At 37.3% G+C, this 20,419-nt stretch overlaps 1 protein-coding gene across 1 annotated transcript in view; it reads right to left on the minus strand.

Moving 5' to 3' along the window:
* LOC124723136 (transcription initiation factor TFIID subunit 3) overlaps positions 1–20,419 on the minus strand; it is a 320,450-nt gene that overhangs the window by 23,802 nt on the left and 276,229 nt on the right. The window contains exon 8 of the mRNA XM_047248325.1: positions 14,939–15,039. Within this exon, the coding sequence (XP_047104281.1) occupies positions 14,939–15,039 (101 nt within the window). The remainder of the gene's footprint in view (positions 1–14,938; positions 15,040–20,419) is intronic.

Below are 20,419 nucleotides of genomic sequence, written 5' to 3' on the forward strand. Positions count from 1 at the left end.
CAGGAAAAGTGCTATGACATGCATAAGTGTAAAACCAACATTTGTAAGGAACATAGTGGCGTTCTTTGTGCTTCTTGTTTGTCACATGTTGAAAACTAAGAAAAATGCAATTTTTTGTGAACAATGAATAATAACTTTTTGTCAAAATATTGCCTATATACATATAATATTGTGAATAATGAGTGTGTTTTAATTGAAGGAATTGGTTGTAAAAAATGTTATAAAATGTAAATGGCAACTTATAAGTGAATTAATAAAATAATTTGTATATGTTGTATGGAAATGAATGTGACTAATAAAAATTCACTCTTAGTGTTGTTTTTTTTTTTTTTAATTAGTAAAATGTTAATCATGCCCACCAGATCATGTTACTGTATCTTAGGAATCTTTCAATATGACAATAAATTTGACAGACATAAATTAAACTCCAAAGAATGATTATATGAAAAGAGGAAAATTTTAAATTAGGGCAGGGCCTTGGAGGCCCTGCATATGCATTCATGTGTGTTTTCGGCACCATGCATCCCAGGGTTAAAGGGCTAATCTGGCAGTTGCTATATGGGATTTAGATGATCATGGAAAACCTACAGCTGGATGGTTTGATTGGAATTAGAACTGCCATTTTCCTGGGTGTGAGACAAATGTCTTACCAATGAACCACATCACTCAGATTGAAGAATAACATCAGGAAAAAAATTACGCACGCACCTTTCCATAAAGCTCAGAGTTATGGACAGGAAATGTTTTGGACACTATGCCAAGATCAAGACTGCAATGAAAAATTGGCTTAAGGGACTAATGGGAGTTGACTACAATTTGGGAATTATAATGATCATGGACAAGTATGAGAAATGATTAAATGACAAATGTGATTATTACAACGAATAAATTAAGTTTCAATTTTGTAAGTGATACATTTTTTGCTAATAAAATACTTTTCTTGACTTTATTAAAGCCAAAGATCATTATTTTCTGTATTATCCTCATATATACAGTATGGTTCTCAGAAAGAATATCACTGAAGTTCCACTGAATGACATCATGATCCAAGGAAATGGGTTTGAGATCCGAGTTCCTCACCCAGTCATTACAAGTTTTGCAATCCTATTCTTCATGTCACATCTTTCCATGGCCATGGTTTGCTCTCAAGGGTGCTTTTGATATGTCAACATACAACAGTAAGTTCATGTAGTAATCCCTACATGTCACAACAATATAATTCACAGATACTAACATAGAAACATAATTATATATGTAACTTCCTAACAATTAACCCCGTACACAGAGTATTTATGTCACATTAAAGGTTATTTGGAAAGCTTGTAAAATCCGAGGCCACATGACCAATGTTAAATGATGAGAACAATTACAGGGTTTAGACCCTTATTATAAAATATAGAAAGTTTTCAGAAGTTAAAACTGTTTCACTAACGAAAATCATAAAAATGCATGCAAAAGGGAGTACAGATAATAAACAAAAATATGGAACCCAACATCCATCACATTGTCAGCTAAAATACAGGGTGTGCACCTGGGACACCCGTGCTGTCCTACCATCACAATATGGAACCCCACATCCATCACGTTGTCAGTTAAAATACAATGTGTGCACCTGGGGCACCTGTGCCGTCCTACCATCACAATATAGACTTCACTAAAACGTGGCATGTAGAAATACGTTTGCAACAGGCACCACAACTGGGTGTGTCAGCCTGTCAGAGCAAACATCTATTTGTTGTGGGGCCACATACCCTACAGAGATGGGTAAGTGAAACATTAACAATTTTTTTTCCATGGAAGGGAGAATATCATAACCTAATCATTACAGACTGCTGCTTGTCATCTCTCACCTACAGCCACCATTCCTCCCAATGCTGTATGACCTGACTAAACACAAAGTTGGAGCCCACAGCAGAGAGAGAGAGAGAGAGAGAGAGAGAGAGAGAGAGAGAGAGTGTGTGGTGTGTGTGTGTGTGTGTGGGGGGGGGGGGGGGGGGTTTGCATCCTTCAACTCCCTGCTTAGGGAAAACAAATGAGCAGGAGGCCACCCCTCTGGAAGTAAATAGGACATAATACAAAACTTTTTATTCTGAACTAGTTTTCTTGGTTAAGTTTGCTGCTTTTTGAGAGACCATTCTCACAGCTTGTGCACTGCTCCAGCACATGATGCTGGGCTAAGAACGGTTCTAAAGGTAAGGATTGACAACAGATGGATGCCATGGTGACAGTTACTACCTCCTGATCTGTGAACACACTTCTTTCCTACTCCCTAATGATTTACTTGGAACTGCGGCCATAACAGCTGCCTCGAGACGTACGGTGTCTTCCCGAGGTTTGTCACATATAACTTTATAAGTACAACACACTTGTCACCATCTCTTTAACAGATTTCTCTGTTCTTATTTGAAACTTATTCACCCTGGATGCTCACACATTCACTAAACCTCTCCCATCTTGGACACAATTGAACAGGAAGCAGATCATCTCTTTTTGACCCATATGCATATATCATACAAAAATTGTGGCACCCATCTGCACTATTATGGAACAATAATATAAAAATCATATTAGTGCCTCTTTTGTAAGCTTTTTAAATTCAAACCAAGTCCAGATTTATTAAGCAGCCAAGATAGTGATTTACTTGAACCTTGGCAGAAGCACTGACTTTAATCATTAATTTTTTTGTAAGATTTCTTTTTGTCTGAATCATAAATATCATTCCAGAGGTTGGTAAGCAATGGTAAAGTATGTGAGTACCTGGAATACAGTGTGCCAGCCTTTGTGGCCGAGCGGTTCTAGGCGCTTCGGTCTGGCACCGTGCGACCGCTACGGTCGCAGGTTCGAATCCTGCCTCAGGCATGGATGTGTGTAATGTCCTTAGGTTAGTTAGGTTTAAGTAGTTCTAAGTTCTAGGGGACTGATGACCTCAGATGTTAAGTCCCATAGTGCTCAGAGCCAATACAGTGTACTGTTGTGTAATGGCGACACCACAAGGGATTGCTTCCAAACAGAAGCTGGCAATGGAGCTTTTCCAAAAGTCCCTGTGGTCAGACTAGTTCTGCCATGGTGGACTACATCCAATACTTTCAGGTATGCTGGTCAAGCAGACATGTACACTATATGTTATCACACCAGGACCGCAGCACCAATGCTCTATAAAACTGTAACAGACAATCTCAGTCTGTTCTCCCATACTATGCAAATAATATAATTTAAAACATCAAGGGCTCTGAGGGTATGAATTTCCAAATTACTCAGCTGTGGCAACCACATAGATTATATTTTTCCAGCCTCCTAATGGTCATCCACAGATAGTGTGCACTTGCAACAAGTGCTGGAAGATAAACTGAAAACCAATCAAAAAGTAACTACCACTGAATGGGATACTGTGCCATGGATGTTATATGATCTACTGCTGTTAGAAAAACCACCCTTAAAGCAATGCTTGGAGGGACACCATTCTCTTGAATAAAACGATCATATAAGTCACTGATTTGACACCAAAGGTAATGTGCCAAGACAAATGATTCGAGGAAAGGAAGATAAGTCAGGAAGCACTATGTATGGAGCTGTCAGAGGATATTGTGCCTCCAGGTAGTATCATAGGCTTCCTTCTGTAGGTCTGGGGGGGGGGGGGGGGGGGGGGAAGGGGTGGGAAGGGCAATCTGCATCCACCTCTAAATCTACATGATTACACTGAAATTCACAATCAAAAGTGCCTCGTAGAATGTTCATCGAACCACCTTTCTCTGTTGTTCCACTCTCAAAGAGTGTGCACGAAAAACAAATAAATCAATCTTTCCGTGCAAACTCTGATTTCTATAATTTTATTATGATGGATCATTTCTCTGTATGTAGGTGGGTGTCAACAAAATATTTTTGCATTTGGAGGAGAAAGTTGATAACCAAATTTTCATGGGAAGATCCTGCCACAAAGAAAAATGCCCTTGTTTTAGGGATTGCCACCTTAATGCACATATCATATTCGTGGCACTCTCTTCCCTATTTCACTAAAATACAAAATGAGCCACCTTCCCTTGAACTTTTTCAATGTTCTCCATCAATGCTATCTGATGTGGATTCCATATTGTGCAGCAATACTCCAGAAGAGGTCGGACAAGTGAAGTAAAGGCAGTCTCTTTGGTAGACCTAACACCTTTTCTAAGTGTTCTGCCAATAAAGTACAGTTTTTGGTTCACTTCCCCCAATACTCCTTAGGCATGAAATTTGATTAGAAACCACTTGGGGGGAACAGTGTCAAAAACATTATGAAAATCTGAAAATATGGAATCAGTCTGACATCAGCTGTCGATAGCACTCATTACTTCATGAGAATAAAGAGCTACCCACACTTCACAAGAAAGATATTTTTTGAGTCCATGTTGGCTATTTGTCAATACATCATTTTCTTGACTGTAATTCATAATGTTTGAACACATTATATGTTCAGAAATCCTCCTGCAAATTGATGTTAGTCTGTAATTCAGTGGATTATTTCTATTTCCTTTCTTGAGCACTGCTACGACCTGTGCAACTTTCCAGTCTTTAGGTACGGATCTTTCAACGAGCAAGTGGTTGTAAAAGATTGCTACATATGGAGCTATTGTATCAGCATTCTGAAAAAGGTACCTAACTGTTACGCAGACTGGACAGGAGGACTTGCTCTTTATTAAGTGATTTAAGCTGCTCCATTACACTGAGGATATATAGTTCCAAGTTACTTTCGCGTTGGCAGTTGTTCATGCTCTGAATTATGTAATATTTCAGAAAACTGTGTTTAACATTTCTGCTTTTGTGGCACTGTCATCAGTAACAGTACCATTGGTGTGGCACAGTAAAGGCATTGGATGCATCTTGCCAATGATGTACTTTACATACGACCATATCTCTTTGGTTTTCCTGTCAGATCTCAAGACAGAATTTAATTTGGAAACTATTAAAACACCTTCCATTGAAGAACACACTAGATTTTGGGCTTCTGTAAAACTTTGGGAATCAGTACCATTTCTTTTTAATTTATTTGGTATGTATCTATCAATTTCTGTTGACACTATTTCTTTGAATTTAAACCACATTTAGTCTATGCTTACAGAGTCACATTGGAAAGAGTGGAGACTGCCTTTTGGAAAGATGTCAAGTGAATTTATCAACAGATGTCCGACAGAAAAGCTAAGCGTAGCTACCTTCAGCAGACTCAGGTTACATTTCCTGAACACACACTGAAAGCAACTAAAGAACTGTCTGAATTCTACAATACAGACCAGGGGGCAGTTGACTACCTGCCCCAACATATTTTCTATGCAGCTAAGAAAGCAACACTACAAAAGCTACTAAGTCATGTTCATCCAGTCTAAGACTAAAGTAAGGGAATTTAAATAGCTTTCGCTGCTAAGTCACGAAATTGTCCTCCATATACATAAAATTAAAAGTAGCAGGGAGGTTTCTTTGCTTCTTAATGTGATATGTCACAACATGTTATGTTATATTTTGTCATAACCTGGTGCCATGTCACTGGCTATGGACAGGACCAAATCCCAAATCCAGTTCTCACATGAAGAAGAGGCAGATGGAAACTTCATTATTGGTGGAAGTCGTACCAGTCATTGAATATGTGGAAAGCTGGATCCTGGGTGGTGGTAGTGGTGGTGATTTGCCTTTTTGGGTTCAGAACAGTCTCCTCAGCTATACCAGTAAGCCAGGGTGAATAGGCAATAATATTACAAAGTTTTCTTTTGCCTTTTGCTTCCACCAAGTTGGTGAATCTGTATCAGTTGACAATTTGGATGAGGGACTTGTTGGTCCCCTGAGACTTGTCTTCAAGTATAAAGATTCTACTAAAGGGTCCTCTTCTTATTTGCCAGAAAGAATTAATTTGGGGTGGTCTGGTAGTTTAGATCCACTTTTCTGATATCTGCTGCTTTTGTAAATTGGTTTCTCTTTAGGTGATGAAAACAGAGACTTAATGGTTCAAAGTATGCTACCAAACTTCCTTATTTGCCTGTTGAGAATCAATGGCAGTCTTGGGGTGCATTGTTAACTAGTACGTCTTCTGGCATCCTGAGAAAAACAACTGACTTTAGAACAAGCAACTCTTTGCCCAAGCACTTACATCTGCTTGTGTTTATTCCAGCTACCATTCTCACAGTTTGCACTATTCACTACTTTTTAGCCACTGATGTAAAAGACATTATGAATGCTGGTGGCTTAACAGAACGATCCAATGCTTTAACTTCAGCATAACCAATTCACTTCACAAACTGCATTTCTTGGATCTCATTCTCTTCACTTTCGCTCACAATTTACTCTGTTCATAATATTCTGAATGACAGTTACATCCCCTCCAACCTACGCTTTCTTCAGTTTCTGGAGATAAAGTTATGTCAGATATTTACAGGAGGTAACAGCCTTGCTAAGATTTGAGGTGTTCTGAAGCTGTCTTACAACTGGGTAATCAGCAAATGCTCTTTCATTTTGTATTTGCTTAGCTTGTAGGGAAGGGTATGCTCCTATAATTAAGCAGCTCAGAGCACAAGGAGACCTAGTGCAAAAAATTGGAAAATCCTAGTTATATTTCAGATGGTTTCAAAATATCAATAATTCTTCAGTTCAATGGTGAATCAAGTCCACAGTTTAATATTCAGTCTGCAGGGTGCAGCAGTTCCTTGACACTCCGAGACAATAGTGCTATCTTTCTAAGCAATGCTGAATCAAGACCATAGTTCAGTATTAGTCGGCTGCGTTTAGTAGTTACTCGACGCTCTGAGACAATGGTGCCTTCCTAAAGAGCTATTGTGAACCAATCCAAGTTGCAAAGCACATTACAGAAGGCTGGAAGCAAAACAAAACAGAGTTGTGACTTAGAAAACTGGGATAGGAAGGTATCTATTAATCTGTACTGCTTTTATGAAGTGAGCCCTGCTATAATGGAAGAGGAATCTGATTCCATTTCAGATACTAATAATTAAAGCTCTTCAGAAAAGAATCATGACAAGTCCCATTTTCATGAAAATTATTCGCAGCAGCATAAATTTCATGCTAACTTTTTTGCTAATCAGTTATCTGTCATTTTAAATATTTTAATACCATAAATATACATAATTTAATACTGTGTCATTTAACTATGTAATTACAGATTCAGGAGGAGGTGCTGTGTTTCAAGTTAACTCAGCTTCCCAAGCCAGTCTCACTACAGAGGGACTGCACCTTGCTGATAACAATGAAAGTAGAGGAAGGAAGAGGACCAAGAATGATAAGAGTTGGAAGAGAAACTTGAGTTACAAACTTTGAAATAATGGTCAAAAATATGAGAGTAAAAAAAGGCATCAATATTACCGCAAAAATATTTGACACTGAGTTTAACTGCAACTTCCCAAGAAGGCGCAAAGAAAAAATGAGCGTGAATGATCAAAGGAAATGTTTCAGCTAATACTGAAATCTTCACAGTCTTGTGCAAATTACTAATTGCTAGAAATCGTGGCAGCGTAACAATACAGACAAAACTCAATCAAATACTTTCAAGTATTTTATTAGAATTTCTAATGAAAGTAAAGGAGTGTGCAAAGAGGCTACATTTCAAATTAGCTGTGAAAGGCTATACAGATATGTGACAAAAACATAACAAAAAGTATTTGATGTGACAGATAGTCATGGGAAAAATACCTCTGTGAAAAAAACTGATGACAGTGATGTTATTAACCATAAACAATCTTTTCTTGTTTATCAGAACCATTACTCATAGAAAAACAAGCTTGGAAGGAAAACCTGAATCCTGATCATGACACCTGTAAAACTATGATTTGCATATACCGAAATATCTACAGGCAAATAAGACCTGAGTGAAATAATAGTTCTACTAAAATGTTATCTGCACAAAACTTAATTTGCATTACCAATCACAACAAACTGATACTTGCCAACTGCACAATGAGTTAGAAATGAAAATTTCTAAACAATGTAATGATGTTAAGTCTCTCAAAGTCGAAAAATACCTGCATTTAGCAAGCACAGAACAAGTTAGATGCCCATTGTGACCCAATAAAGAAAATTCATGCAATGAAATGTATTTTGCCACAGTTGATTTGCTGAAGGCTTTGCCTTTTCCTAAACTATCTACTTCTACACAGCACAATGTAACAGAAATATGTATGAATACAATTTTGACATTCATTTCTTCAATCAATCCACAGTCTTAACGTGTATATGGGAATTAACAGAAGAAGGTAGAAGATCTCAAGAAACAGTCAGCTGTGTCAGGACACATTTAAAAATGTATACATCACACTACAAACACATCACACTTGATTCTGATGCGAGTCCTGGACAGATCTGAAACATTACAATGGCTGTCATCCTGTTAAAATTAGTCAATCATACAGAAATGCTAGTGGACATAATTGACCACAAATTTATGGTACTGGGGCCCCTCATTTTTACTGAATGATGCTGACATTGGTTTAACAGAGACAGCTGCAAGTAAGATGCAGTATATCTTATGGCCCAGAGGATTTGTTCAATATTGTAAAATCTGCAAAACAAAGTACCAAAATGTTTAGTCAATGTAATGAAAAGAGGATAAATTACAATTATAAAACAAACTGTTGATGGCTTTGAGGTAAATTGGTTAAAAATTCCAAACATGAAGTGTGAAAGAGACGTATATTTTACAATATTGTTTAAAGAGACTGACTGATTTGGTGGAATTGAATAAGGTAAATTTTATGAAAAGGGGGGGGGGAGTAACTAAATTCACAAACCAGTGTCTATCAGGAACAATAATGGAAGAATCATAAGTCAATTATGAATGAAAACAGGAGGACATGCCTGATTTCTCAAGTTCATTCCACCATTACATCATGTGTACCACAAGAATCTTCTAACTGCAGCAAGACTACGAAGAGGAAGATCACAAAATGTCCAGCAATATTTTCATGAACACAAATAGTGTTTGTGTGTGGAGAAGAAGAACAAGAACAAGAAATGTTAAGTGAACTTCCTTGTCAGCTTGGAGTTTGGATAATTAATTAGAAGAGAAAATCATGTAAGATGATGTGTTAAAACAAAGAAAGAAACAGGGAGTGATGTTTAATTATATTTGAAGTCATAAGAGAAAATTTTTCACTGCAGTGGAACCATGCCCAATAAAAGAAATGGGGTGGGGGCTTTTATATTAATGAAAATATCTGTTTACATTGTTTCCTAGTTTAGCCTGAATTGCACTTTTTCATACAAAACATTGATGATTAATTCATCTGCAATTAATATATATTACTTTAATTTTATATTAATTTTTCTCAAAAGAATAAAATAAGGACTTGGTCAACTTTTTCTCTGACCCCTCAATTAATAGGCTATTCTTACATCTTATGGACCGAAGTGTTCCGGTAACAAACTTTTAGCTTTGTGGTGGAACTTTTTCTGGTGATCTGAAATCTAATGCAATAAAAAAATTCTGTTATGTAATCAATGGTCTGTTAATCTTTGTGCATTTTCTGAGACTAAGTTCTCTAAGACCTTCACAGATCTTTTGATTGGTTGGATAGGAATACCCAAACTACTAAGAGTTTTTTCTGGGAGATATAGTAATATTTATTTACCTCCTACAAGCAGCGTGGGAAATAAAAAGTTAGTCCAGATGGAGTGCTTCATTATTTGGATGAACCTAATACAACAGGGGTGAGAACCATAAGCCAGGTCTTTGCTCCTCGCAACATAAAATGTCCTTACACCTTGCCCAAATATCATCACTCGAACAGGCTAAAAGCTTATGATTATAAGAAAACTGGTAATATTGACCAGATCCAGCTTGTGAACTCCAGGTTCAAGTCTGCAGTCCTGATGCACACTGAAAATTCCACCCTGTAACAACTTAGCACATCATTAGAGAAGTCAAAATAAAATGGTGCACCCCACTGATAAAGTGAAATATTGTGTGACAATTCATTTTCTGTATTTTAAGGGACCAATGCTGCAAAAATTCATTCTGAGTTAGTGGAAGTTCTCAGGACAATACACTGAGACACAGTGGTTAGATGAGAGACACACTTCAAGTGCGCTCCAACAAGTCTGAATAGCAAAGTAGCAGACCATACCATTGTGAAGAACAGAGAATAACAAGATAAATGGGGGCTCTGATGCTCCAAGATCAGATAAGCACAATTGAGGCTACAGCAGAGAAATTGAAATTTAGTCATGGATCAGTTTCCCACATCTTGCACCACATTTAGAACATGAGGAAGTTTGCTGCCCGTTGGGTTACATGGCTGCTCACACTCATTCAATAAGCCTGGCAAACTGACACAGCAGCAGAAATGTTACAGCTACCAATCTGATAATTTCTTTCACCACCAAATCTCCATGGACAATATGACCTAAAGACAAAAGTATGAAATAACGTGGAAAGACGTGGATCCACTATCATTGAAAAAGGCAAACACCAACCATCATCAGGCACAATGATGCTGAGTGTATTTTGGTACTGCCATGGTGTGGTGCAAATAAATTCTGCTCGCAAGGGGAAAACTTTCATCAGAGCATACTTCTGAAATCTCCCGGTAAGGTTACGGGAAGCTGTCAAGACAGAGTCACTGGAAGAAAGAAGTGTGTTGGCTCCCCAAAACCACAGTTGATTGTGTACACGACAGTCAGGACAGAGAGTCCTGATGTAGCAACCAGTCAGTACCTCCTCTTTTCTTGGATGAAGCAACTGTTGTGTGCAGCATTTCCAGAATGGTGACAAGTTTATATTCAAGGTGGAACACTTTTTGAACAGCCAAACTGCAAACTACTACAGCCAAGCTCTCAACCATGCCACTCGTCATTGGGAAAAATGTGTTGCATTAAAGAGTGAATGGAGCTTACAGAATGCTACAGATGATGCAAGCATTAACACCCCCCTCATCCCCCTGAATTCATCCCACCATCTGTATGTAGTGGTATTGTTAAGTTTTAATTATCACCTGGAAATTATCATGCTCTACTGAAGAAATGTTGGTGGTGTTATCTTTTGACCACAAACAGCATCTTAGCGATGTCTTCATTACCTTGCAAGTGTCAGTCATAGTCAGAACACTGTTCTGTGTAGTTGTGAGTACATTATGTTGGAGATAAGTGAGTTCTAAAGCAAGCAAACTCTTGGTGCTTGAATGTTGGATGCTCTTGTAACCAAGGTTGCTGAGCTGTTTTGTGTTTTAAGAGAAACCACATCAAAGATTTATACCACATACAGGAGAAGTGAGAAATCATCATCCCCCAAGTCACAAGAAGGACAGAAGTGTGTGCTGAGTGATCATGACAGGTGGTAATTGAAGAGGATTGTGATGAAAAATAGAGGACGACAGCTGTAAAAGTCACTGGAGAACTGAATGTCGCACTTGTGAACCCTGTCAGCACCAAAACAATATGAAGGGCACTCCAGAAGCAGACTACTGCTAGGCAAGATGGAATTACAAAACTACACATCAGTGATACAAACATTCGTAACAGGAAAATTTGTTATGAAGCAATGAAGCCTGGACTATGGCACACTGGAAGAAAGTCATACGGTCAGACGAGTCTTGTTTAACACTGTTCCCAACTTCTGGCCTAGTTTACTTCTGAAAAGTGAAGCATGGTGAGGGCGAGGGAATGATTTGTGCAGCCATATTGTGGTATTCCATGCACCCCACAATTCCCTCATGCGGACAAGAAAAAAAAATCCCTGATTTCACAATTAAAAATACACTTTTCTCGAATGAAAATACATTTTTGTTCGTATTAAGTGACAATACACTTTCCCTTGTAGCTGTAAAACTTATCAATCCTTTGAATGGAAAATGTTTTATAGACTGGCATAGAACTTCCCTTCACTTTAGGAAATGAAACCCAGCATTTTGAAAGGATCTTTGATGTACGGCAACAAGTAAATTGCACATTTTCGCATTATGAAGGTATAAATACAAATTCCACCAAATACGGCGCAATAGGTTCCGAAGTACTGGATCAAGTGCTGTGTGATACGCTTTTGTCAACCAATCATAGCTCATGTCACATGATCTCAGCAGACAATGACAGCAGACATTCAGAGCATAGGGCATATGATAAAGTCAGCCAATAGCAACATCACTGTTAAGTAGCATGAACACATTAACAGTAAAAGTTAAAAGTTTAAATTAATATACCCACAGTATAACTACAAGAAAAGCTAAGCTTTCACATATAATATTAGCCTTTTTTAGCACGTGTTACTCTTTTAAGACATATCAAACACCAATGTCTCAACAAAATTTTAAATAATAGCATAAGCAGCTGGCCTTCTGCAACCGAAATTCTTCTAAGTAGCTGGTCCCCAAAGTGTCGAGTTTCAGATGAGAGTAAACCACTGCTTGACTGAAGAAATTTGTTGCACATTATAATCACACAAAACATAATTCTCATATAAAATGAAGTTTACTTTGAAAGTAATGCTGTTCAAACCATCATTCACAATCTTTTTATATTTTTCCCTGCGATCTATTAGAAATGTAAACAGTTGTGACGTCAAGCAGTTTCTTGTCATGAAGTATTGCACTGTCTTTGTCCTAAAGTCTTTGACACATTCTGCTGTTGGTAGATGCTTGTGTGTGCATTGTTTTATTGTTATAAATAGTGCATTTCATTTGCAACTAGGTTTTATTTCTGTGTTATTCTCTTGTTTGTCTTTTACTGCTGCAGTGTTGTTCTGCAGTAGTGGGCTAAAGTCAAATTATTTGTTAAGAGTATCACTTCTTACCAGTCAAAATTACAAAATTTTAACTGAAAACTAGAGCAATTCTAAAAAATTTCTGGGTTTCTCCTGGATAAAAAGTTCCCGTATTATTCCTGGTTGTCCCAGGACATATACACCCTGTGCAAAGTCAGATTACTGCATTACTGCCAAGGATTATGTGACCATTTCGCCTGATCAGGACCATCCCATGCTACGTTTGTTCCCCAGTGGTGATGATGTGTTCCAAGGTAACAGGGTCCCTGTTCACAGAGCTTGTATTATCCATGACCGGTTGTGTGAGAACCAGGATGAACTGTCACATCTCTTCTTGCCACCACAGTCACCAATATACTATGGAAAGAGAGGTACATGATCACTACTCAACTCCATCATCGTCATCTGCACATGCCACTATTTTGTAGGAAGAATGGTATACAATTCACTTTTAAACCATACAGGACCTGTATTTATCCATTCCGAGATGAGTGGAGACTGTTTTGAACACCAACAGTTTTCCTAAGTCGTATTAGACATGGTAATGTGTTTCTGGTGTTTTCATGTTTTTGTCCACCCCATGTACATTTAAACCTGTATTCCAGAACAGTTCAGTAGTGCATTGTGTCTCTGACAGTGAATGTGACAATGCAGCTTGTGCACTCTGTTTAGTTTGTCAATATGCCTTGAACAGTAATCCTCAGCTTAAGACTACATGAACAATTATTGCATGAGGGGTTGTCAGCATGGCAACACAAAAAACATTGATGTTCTGCTTTGCAGTGGTCACCCACGGTCAACATCAGTTGACAACTTGATGATTGCTACCTGAAAATTATGGCCCCATACACGTTTTGAGCAGAATGCCAAATAACTGTGTACTTCCTTTTTGGAGACAACTGTGATGGCAGTGTCAACCCAGACAGCAGCGACCATCCACTCACAATCAATCAAATCTTTAGACACACATTATGAATGACAGTACAAACCCTCAGCTAAGTGGAGTGCAATGAAGGTGCGCAAAGGAACACCCGGCATGGGACCTAGATAAGTGGCAGCAGGTTCTCTTCACTCATGAGTGCAGGATTTGTATCATTTACGAACACTGCGAAGCCTCTCATTGCTGCTGAAGGCAATCTAATGGTCTCGCAAATAAAGGGAAATGATCCTTCAACATACTGTCCAGCCCTACAGTCAAAATTACTGCCAGGGTTCATTTTTCAAGAAGATAATGTGCAAGTACACTGTGTCCACCTCATGGACACCTTCATCTAGGATACAGAAACCAAACGAATGGAATAATCTGCAGTATCGCTGAGATGAACCAGATTGACCACACTTGAGATCAGCTGAAACTTGCAGTGTATTGTTGCAGAAATCCCCCTCACACACTGAACAGTTTCAAGAGGACCACTGTAGATGAGTGAGACAGACAGCAATGTCTCAACTACTTTGTGTACAGCAAGCCAAGAAAGATCCCAGCAAGCCAAGAAAGATCCCAGCAAGTGACAACTCACAAAATGGAACAACATCATACTAAATGTTACCCAGCCCAATCACAGATTTTGAGTCCACAGAAGTGCACTTTTTAATGGACTACCATTTTATGTTTTTATTTAAGAGTGAAGATTTAATTTATTTTATTTTATAGGGCTTATTTCTTCATTCCCTGCACCTCCTGAATTTAAACTCACACACATTTGCAGATATGCACGCTGAGTAAAAATTCTTTTTGGGTATTTTATGTTGCAGAAGTCATATACCATGGGAAGCTTTTGGTCATATCCATGGAAAGTGTTTTGAGGTTAACTTTATGTGATAAATGCTCTATTGAAGACATGTCCTTGTTTAGATAGAATATGGTCTGAACAATCATTTGGGCATTCTGGACAATAGATGTGTTTCTCTTTAATTCATTACAACTTGTGGGAATGTCATGATTAAGAACACCAGTACACTAGTATATGTGATTTATAAGTAAATATAACCTTGCTCGAGGTTAACATACAAACATGATCAAAGAGAATTTAAACTGCAGAGTAACTGCCCTCTCCCTAATGTTGAAACTACCAGTGTTTCTGGGTACTTGAAACTGTGATCTCATTAATTAAAATGTGTTATGTCTAATGATTTTTTGGGCACTGTAAAGAAACTGCTGACCAGTATGCACAAAACCACAAAAGTTGAGATAGTACACCAGAAAACTGTAATGCCAATATTTACCAGTGATACCACGCATCACAGTCATCACAGCCGATCATTGGACTGCCATCATCTTGACCACCACATGCAGGGCATATCCATACTTTGTTGCCATCATTATCCTGGAACACAGCACTATTATATGATGTTCATCCACATGAAATAGAAAAATAGTACATTATTATCACTCAGCTAGTCTTCAGCAGCAAAATTTCAATCCTGTAATGGCAATATGAAGAAAAGATTATTTATCAGTACATGCTGTTTTGTACAGCTCATAAGATCTACAAACCATGGCCATATGTAAATTAAAGCTAGAGAGTTTGTTCTTCATTCCCTCCACAGCAGCATCCACAGTATATGTATTTTTATTATGCGATGATCAAAATAAAATAATTTACTTAATTTGTCGGTGGAAAAACATTAGCTCTCAAATCCTGAAACAAAATATTACATGAGTGAACCATGAAAAATACTCAGAGAGCCCACTATGAAGGAAAATCTCATCTGTTCTCACTTGAGATAACGTTTCTAGACATGCAGATATAAATATAATCTTTCAAGAGACTGCAGAATAAACTATGTGCTTATTAGTTCACATCTGTATAGTTTTAAGCACAACCGGGGGTAGTATTAGTATTAATTGGAGAAATCAGCACTCCTGTGTTACTTATTTTATAATGTACAGGAACACAGTACTAATCTTACAACATAAGCTTACTAACACAGAAACACAGGTGCATTTAGTAGCAACGTAAGCAATAACAGATTCACACATTTTATTCACACACAATGAACAACAAATTCACTTGCATTTTTCTTTTTATTTTGCTCAGTAGCAACAAGTTGAATTTAAACTTACTCCCACCTCCCCTCCCTCACTGAACAAAAAGCCAAGTTTTAAATATAGTTCCAATTCCCTCCTGCCACTGCTGTTCTTGCTGTTGTCTGTGGCAGTGGTAGTGTTGCTTATAGGAAATAATGTTACTACTCCTATTCACAAGTTCTCACACAATCAGGCTTAGTATTTAGCACAAGCTAGGGTACAGGAATCTAGAGTTCATAATACATCAGCCAAAGAACAGACTATGCAAACAGCAAGAGAACTATTCTATAGTATACATGCATATCTGAAAGCTTTCCAAGTGCCATATGCTTCACAGAATATAGCTACAATGACAGACTGTTCCTGAGACCTAAAATGCTATAAAGTTGACTGTTGAAGTTTTTATGTATGGGTAAAAATGTCTACCTCAATAGTCTGTGTGTTCTGTAGTTACATGGTGTGCCACAATAAGAATAGACATTCTGTATGTGTGTGTTTTAATTAAAATATAAAAAAATACTGCTTTCAGTTTCATTTTACATGTTAGCTGTTTAATGCTAATTTCACACTACAACAGGTGATAATGGCGCCACAGTGTTCCATAAAAATGTAACTTCATATCATTTTACAATGAAACATTTAATGCCTTAAAGAGTACTATTATGTCAACAATAGCACAATATACAGTGTATGATTTACATGACAAGCTCTCTGCCAAAAACAAATAACCAAAAAAGTTATTCCCAATGGGACAATCTACTAACTCTTGACGTTTCTATCCATACTCTGTTGGGTGTAAATTTGTGAGACATGTGAATAGCAGACACTAAACAAGCATTTTGGGCATTTTGGTTGTATTACATTACTGAAAATACACCACAACACCAAAATGGTATTAGTTTCAATTCCTTTGGCAGAAAAATTGTGCACTTCAAAATATTCTTTGATATGCACCTCTTTCAAAACTAAACTGTTATTCAATCTTACATTCATACACGTTAATAGTATCTGAGATACTGAATCATTAGAGGATTAAGGGTGGTTTATTTACACACATTTGAAAAAGAACTTCACTCTGATGAAAAGTTAAACATCAGCAATGCACCGCCGGAAATTGTGTGTGTGTTAAACAAGGTCAGACTCTTTAAACACAAGCATGTACTTCAGAACAGATAACAATTAATTTATGTAGGTGTCCACTCTGCTGTTCAGATAAAGTTGACAATACAGCGATGTTGTGTGAAGCATGGGCAGTGGACGAAATGAACTGTTTGGAAACATTTAGTATAAAAAGTTGAGATAGTTAAACTGAACACAGTATCTAGAATGCCATAAAAATATTCAGTATATCACTTACTAAATCTGAAAGGTATTTTAAAATTCCTAATAAAGATGCTGTCCATTCAATAGGTGAGCACTTCCTTCACCACGGCACAAGTACTAACCTCATATAAAGGTGAACTCTGTTACCTCTTCTTTATATTATTTCTGGAATCCACAGGTAATTTAATACTTCAACATTTATCTCAAGTATGTCACAAAGATAATTATGCCATGAATTCTCATTCATCAGGGTTGATATGTTGCAGTGTGGAGGCCACATTCACCTAAAGTACACTAATTGTATCTATGTTGAACTGCCACTCTGTGGCTGAATAGGATTTTTAGCTTAAGAACATATAAAAGAGGCACCATACCATCAGACAGTTAGTGTACTTCGAACATTTCCAGTCATAAATTATTACTTTTCTGGGATAGCTTTACACTTGGATATGGATTGTTCATTGCACAAAAATTTTCTACAAAGATATTATCTGGCGTCCAATCTCATGCACAGAACTATTAAAAATGTAGGTATACTAACAACAGCCTTATAATAAATTTCCTCTCTTAAGTAATTTGTTGTGAAGAACCAGCCACCATCGGAAAATAAAAGCAGAAAGCATAAACAAAACACTACCGGAAAATGAGGGCCTCCACTACCCACAACTTAACCTTCCTCTTGCATCAAAAGGAGCTACACAGCCTTAAAAATATTTGATTACGTGCCTTGAGAATTAAAGGTATTAGCAGACAATGTAAACACTTTTAAAACCAAATTGTAAACCATCAATATGTAGCTATAATCTCTGTGAGAAAATATCAAATATTTGAAACTTCTGACCAATTATAAACTGTAGTGAGTTGTTGCAAATACGATCCATGAAACGTGCAAATAATGGACAATATAGCCTATTGATATCATTAACAGCTTGAGAGTGCTCCATCGCAAAGATCAAGATTTAATACCATAGTAATCCCATTAAGATACTAACCTAAGAATCATTTGAGAACCCACTGGTTGTTATTTGATGAATAAGAAGATCTTGTTTAATCAGTAATCACTCTTTAAGTGTGTGCAAAGTGCTGTCCTGCATAAATAGGCTTGATTCTGTGACCCACAAAAAACACAAAACCAAACTATTATGAGACAAGTCAATTTGATGTTGCAACAAAAATCCCTAAAACACACACACACACACACACACACACACACACACACACACACACACACACACACACACACACACACTTTTACTTGCTCTTCAGAAATTTCACGTGCAATAACATGGCTTACAATTGATATTAAAATACGAAACATTTCCTTAAAAAAGGAGGGTGCATAGTGCTAAACACAAATTTTAGATAATACATAAATACAGCTTTCTATTCATTCAAAAAGGCTTGGCGATCCAGTCACTCTATATCACACTGAATTTGCCTATCGAACAGCCCAGAAAAGATGTCCGACACCATGTAGCACTTCAGAACTTGTAGTAGACATCTCCACATTCAATAAAGAGCTATACAGGTCTTCCTGTCTGCAAATGGAACACAACCATGAGAAGTGCACCCTATGGGATCATATTGCTGGAACAGAATGCAACTGGCCATGTTAACATTCATCCTTCATAGAGAAATACACAGATTCACTCTGTTCTTAAGAAGGTGAAAATAGCTCCAACCCATTTGAACAACCAGGGACAGAAGACACGATGACCCGGAAAGATTGTTTTTACAGAATCTTCTGTATTGTCCCAAATCCAGCCACTTGTTCTGCCATTGACTTACCACTATCAACAACAATGAGGAAATTGTAGGCAAGGACACAGCAAACTGAACCATAGAGTATCCTTTTGGAGGCCATCTAGCTGCATTATCTACTAATACCACTGCCTAGCAAAATGACACCTGGTTCCCTTGTGTTCATAGGTATACATAAGCATTGTGGACATTTATGGTAGCTCCTTAATTACTTTAATGAACTATTTGTGACTAACTAAAACATTTATTAAAAGAAAATAGTAGTTGTGTGCAGACAGACACACTGGAGTATTCTGTCAACTATTTGTGCTTCTAAATCACCAAGGATGCAGCCTTGTTACAAGCTATTCAAAATCAGTATGTAGATCCACTCAGAAATACTTTGTTGTTCATAAGCAACTGACAATTATCTGCTCCATTAGGAATTATGCATCATTGTTCAAGCCAGAACCCAGTGTGACTAACCAAGCCTTAAATGTCTTTTCCACATTAAGAAACTGTCAATAAATGCAAAAACGAGCTCAATAGTTTCTGCTTGAAGGCTGGAAATGAGGCCTTGTTTTATAGGTCCCAGGTGCTAATCTATCATAACACTCTCAGAATATAGTGTATATCAGTAAGTAATACTCGCAGACTGTATTATATATCAGTACCTTCAAATATTATGGTCAAACCAACCCACAGAAGTAAATGAAGTCATTGTAACACTGTACGAGGCAGGGGCAGCCTGATCTGAATATCCCTACATTCTGAAATTTTTTTGGCATTCAGTGTTCTAGTTTTAAGGCATCTGTAGCACAATTAAGGTCCTGAACCCTCACTAAATTATTAACAAAATAATATCCTTTGGACACAACTAAGGGAAATCACTAATTCCACGAAAACAATGGACAGGCATGTAAGATGTATGTTAAATAAGAAAAACTGAAACCTGTTCCTACCACCACTAAAATTGCTGTTTATGTTGGTGGTGGTGGTGCTGACTTCCAAAGAGTCAACTGCTACAAATGAATTATTGTTGGACAACTGTAGGATGATTAGATAATGATGAACATTAATGGAATATAGAAACCACATCACCAGACACAGTAGTTGTGATTATAATCCTATTATTTGCCATCATAAACTTGAAATCTGATAGGTGCTCTCCTGATAGTCTCTACTCAAACTTTCAAAATTCCATCTTTCTGTCACTGGCTACAACACAACATTTATCATTCCACTAAGAAGCAGTCATTTACTTCTCCTCTACTACCATGAAGATTTGTATGTAACGGTGAGTAGCATTGATTATGTTTAAGATGTGATTCACCCAATTACTTCCATTATGGACCATGTTGTTAGGACTATGTAATTAAAATGAACATATATTAAATATTATTATATATTATACATATTTTATTTTTTATTACACATTTTTGCCCTTAAGACCACATTTGAACTTCAATGTTGCACGATTATTAAATTATTTTCTTGTTTCTTCCTTTTCCCCTTTCTCTTGCCGAAATCTCTTAATTCTTTGACTGGGTTCCTGTTTCCTTTGTTCTATCCATATTTTCCTTGTTTTCTTCCTTTCTTTTACTTTATATTTC

The sequence above is a fragment of the Schistocerca piceifrons genome, chromosome X, assembly GCF_021461385.2.
Source record: "Schistocerca piceifrons isolate TAMUIC-IGC-003096 chromosome X, iqSchPice1.1, whole genome shotgun sequence".
Lineage (NCBI taxonomy): Eukaryota > Metazoa > Arthropoda > Insecta > Orthoptera > Acrididae > Schistocerca > Schistocerca piceifrons.